This window comes from Platichthys flesus, chromosome 4 (genome assembly GCF_949316205.1).
Source record: "Platichthys flesus chromosome 4, fPlaFle2.1, whole genome shotgun sequence".
NCBI lineage: Eukaryota > Metazoa > Chordata > Actinopteri > Pleuronectiformes > Pleuronectidae > Platichthys > Platichthys flesus.
Window position 1 is genome coordinate 28,118,162 of NC_084948.1, and position 3,950 is coordinate 28,122,111.

The 3,950-nt window shown below is 47.8% G+C and overlaps 1 protein-coding gene across 2 annotated transcripts in view; it reads right to left on the reverse strand.

Moving 5' to 3' along the window:
* Positions 1–358: 358 nt before the first annotated feature.
* LOC133951807 (interleukin-1 receptor accessory protein) overlaps positions 359–3,950 on the reverse strand; it is a 15,858-nt gene continuing 12,266 nt past the window's right edge. Inside the window, exons 7-13 of one of the 2 annotated variants that reach the window (XM_062385990.1) lie at positions 3,802–3,873; positions 3,258–3,384; positions 3,024–3,172; positions 2,799–2,942; positions 1,581–1,724; positions 979–1,440; positions 359–896 (exon numbers count right to left, since the gene is read on the reverse strand). In XM_062385990.1, the coding sequence (XP_062241974.1) occupies positions 992–1,440; positions 1,581–1,724; positions 2,799–2,942; positions 3,024–3,172; positions 3,258–3,384; positions 3,802–3,873 (1,085 nt within the window). In that variant the 3' untranslated portion in view covers positions 359–896; positions 979–991. Of the gene's footprint in view, positions 1,441–1,580; positions 1,725–2,798; positions 2,943–3,023; positions 3,173–3,257; positions 3,385–3,801; positions 3,874–3,950 lie in introns of both variants that reach the window. The other variant, XM_062385989.1, reaches the window with a different exon arrangement.

The following is a 3,950-nucleotide window of genomic DNA, read 5'->3' on the forward strand; positions in this document are numbered from 1 at the left end:
TACATTTAAGGCCAAACAGGTCGTGAAATGCTAACATGCATTAGCTTGGATGCTAAATGTGGTTCACTGTGCCTCAGGGCTATAAAGTCATCCTCCCAGGAGGCTACTGGTCAAATCCCAATCTATGAAAGTTCGATTCAAAACATGAACAGGTTCTAAAACCTACTAGAGATCGATCTTCTCTGAATTTCTTGGTTCAGTGGAATGTGAGATAAAAACTCAGAAAGTGAACCATGAGTTGAAAATGAAATAACTTAGTTTCCTTCATGTTCAGCTTCTAGAGAGAAAAGAATAATTGTGAACTACACATGTGCGTGTTTGTGCAAATGGAAGATGAGACAATGAAATGAATGACATGTGATTGTTAACCATTTATTAAAAAAACTGACAAAGTTCAGGATGCAGTCTCTCGTTAAAATACTGTTTTTAAAGTGATAAAAAAATAAAAATAAAACGGCAGAAAGTGCAGAGTAATTACAACGATGAAAATAACGATCAGGCAACTTTTACTTAACATAATTAATCTTCTGACGTGAAAGTTGAAGTGCATTAGTTAATCAGAATGTTAATGTGGCTTTTTTAAATGTTCTTTTGGTTTCTGGGTCGTCTCTCGCCCTGCGTCTGTTCCACCTTCACCTTGTCTGTATTTTCGGTGTCGACTCAGCAGCTGCTGGACTCGATCATTATCAAACGTCAACTTTAAATTTCTGTCTCAATCCTCGGTCTTCCCTCTGGCGCCACCCTCAGGCCCAAGTTCAGAATCAGACACTGAGTTTCATCACTAAGACGGACGACTGAGTGGAAGAGTCAGAACCAGATTAAGAGAAATTAATCTTAGAATATTCTTTCAATGTCCATCTACGACTGCTGACATGTTCTGAACACGTGACTGGAAGGTGCTGAGCTCCGTCACATGTTCTGAACACGTGACTGGAAGGTGCTGAGCTCCGTCACATGTTCTGAACACGTGACTGGAAGGTGCTGAGCTCCGTCACACTGCACAGCTGAAGACCTTCTTGGGGTTTTTGTTGGTGTCAGTGATGAGGCCGGTCTGTGAGTTGGTGCTGTTCTGACTGTGCAGCCTCATCAGCTCCTTGCTGTTCCCCTCCTCCTCCTCCGCCCTGCGGCTGAGCCTCCTCACAGGAAGCTCCACCCTCAGCCTCTTCCAGAAGCGAGACGTCAGCTCACTGGATTTGTCTCCCTGCCATTGGACCAGGGCCAGAGCCACCCGGGCTCGCCTCAGCTCGCGGACCCAGCCCTGCCACCGAACCGGTTTGAACTGGACCAGGATGACCCTCAGGTCTCCGCTCAGCGCCATGCCGTCGATACCGGCCTTCAGCTCCAGCAGGGCCTGGGACCCCTGGGTGGCGTAACCTGGGCTAACGACCACCAGGACGCGCCGGCTACGAGCCACGAAACTCAGAGTCTCATCTGTGATGGCTGCAGGGAGAGCGAGGGGGAATGGAGGGATGAATAAATAAGAACAAAAGAATGAATGGATGGAAGGACTGTGTCTTTTCTATCAAACCTGAGTTCTGGTGTGTATTAGTGTATACTCTTGTGTACATGTGTGTACTCACTCCCTCCCGGCAGACTGTCTCGGTCAAAGATACACACTGAGTATCCGAGCTCGTTTTCCAGAACAGTGCGAAGCGTCGACAGAACAAACTGCTCGTCCTCAGAGTTCCTCGCATACGAGATGTACACATCGTACTCTTTATCATCTACACACACACACACACACACACACACACACACACACACACACACACACACACACACACACACACACACACACACACACACACACACACACACACACACACACACACACACACACACACACACACACACACACACACACACACACACACACACACACACCATTAACTAGGGAAAGAACATTTTGTTTCATCTCTATCAGGAAGTGGTTTTCTGGGTTCAAATCAAAAACACTTTCCATGAATCATCATCACTGATGTGTCGCCTGAGATCAATGCTCTGACCTCACAGTCCGGTGAACTCCCTTTTCAAAAAGGGGATTTCTATAGATGTATCATTCTATTTCTAATATAATTTTACATATTGAAAATGATTATGTTGGTTGTAACTTGTGTTGTTGTGCAAATAAATTTACAATGAACTTTGTCTACCACATGAAAAAACAGCTGAATCTCTTTTGTGAGTTTCCTTTTAGCAGCCAATTGAACGAGCTCCTGCTGCATCACTATAAAACTGCTTGTGTGTGTGTGTGTGTGTGTGTTGTGTGTGTGCGTGTGTGTCACAAGCTTTAATCGTCTAAATGCAGGTGACGCTGCAGATATTTCTGGTTCATTTACAGTTTTATGAACGTTCATCTTTCTTCCTTTGACTCTTAATTAAAGCAAGAGGAGCCGAACAACCTGCAGCTTCATCACATCAACAAATCATAAGAGTCATCATCATGTGAAGCACAGACACACCCACACCCTCTCTCGACCAATCAGGACGCCTCAGCCTGTTTTATATCATCAATAACTGATTCAAAACAAACGGATCAGAAACTTGAACAAACATCAGAGAGAGAAGAACGTCCTGAAACCACAGAAACATCTTAGACTAACTTTGTTTGGTTTGTTTCCCATCTGCTAACATGGAGGAGGTCTATGAGCTATACTGCAAGCAGACACCAGGGGGCGATAGTGATGCTTTGGCTTCACTTTGGGGAGCCGTCATGTCGTCCATCTTTATTTACTCTAGTTGTAGGTCCTGTATCGGACCAGCAGCCGATCCTTGGACCCGGTCACATGTCAACTCACCCGAGTGCCGCTCGTCGCTGCCGAACCACGAGCGGTAGATGAGCAGCAGCTCCAACCAGAAGACGTGATAGACCACGAAGAGCAGCAGCATGAGGACCAGGGTCACGGCGAGACCACAACCCAGCTCCACGGACGGCAAAGACACTGTCACAACACAACACACTATCAACAACAGGTCCCACATGGGGTTGGAACCCTCGTGGTGGAGACGTGTGCTCGGCTCACCCTCGAGCTTCAGCTCCGCCCGGCGCGTCTCAGAACCTCTGGAGTTCCTCACAGAGCAGCTGTACTGTCGCTTCAGGTCCTCGGAGCCCAAGTCCTGGATCACCAGCAGGCTCTCCTCCGTCCGGTCCCCGTTGTGTATGTTCACCTGACTGCACACAAGTACTTGAGTATTTGTATCTACCTCTCCCTCACCACATTCCTTTCACATATATTTATATCCTTATCTTCACAGACCTGTTGACTTTAGTGAAGCGGGGGTCGCCCAGTTCCTCCAGAGTCTTCCCGTCGACCGTCCACCAGATCTCCCAATCTGACTCCAGGGACGGGAACAGACCGGTGCACTGCAGACGCTCCTCCATACCTGGGGGGGGGGGGGCAGAATATAACCTGTATTAATCCCTGCAGTCCACCACAGCACTGTGTGTGTGTGTGTGTCTGTGTCTCCAACCAATAGAAAGCAAGGTGTAGTGACAGCAAGTGCAGTTGTCCCGCCCTCTTTGTGGGTGTGCTAGCTTTGCATTGGACAGAACCTGTGCGCTAACAAAGCCGTAGAGGGCGGAGTTAACGAGGTATATCTAATCCTAACCCACATCTGCACTAACATCTGTCTCCACTTTTTTATCTGACATATTTAAGTTGATCGGACTTTAATAAAGTGACTGAATCTGTTGAGTCAAAGAGTCATCAGGGCAGGGATGTCCCACACGAGGCTTCTTCTTCTTCTTCTTCTTCTTCTTCTTCTTCTTCTTCTGCAGTGAAGCTGCAGCGGTGGACTCACCCAGTCTGACGGGGAACACCCGGCCTCTGTACGGCTGCATGATGCTGGGTTCTTTTGGCAGCGATGTAGGATCTGAGAGAACAGAGCAGATCGGTGAGCGGCGGCCGGGGGGGACGGGCGGGGACGTCCTCAGAGTGATGTCAGTGCGG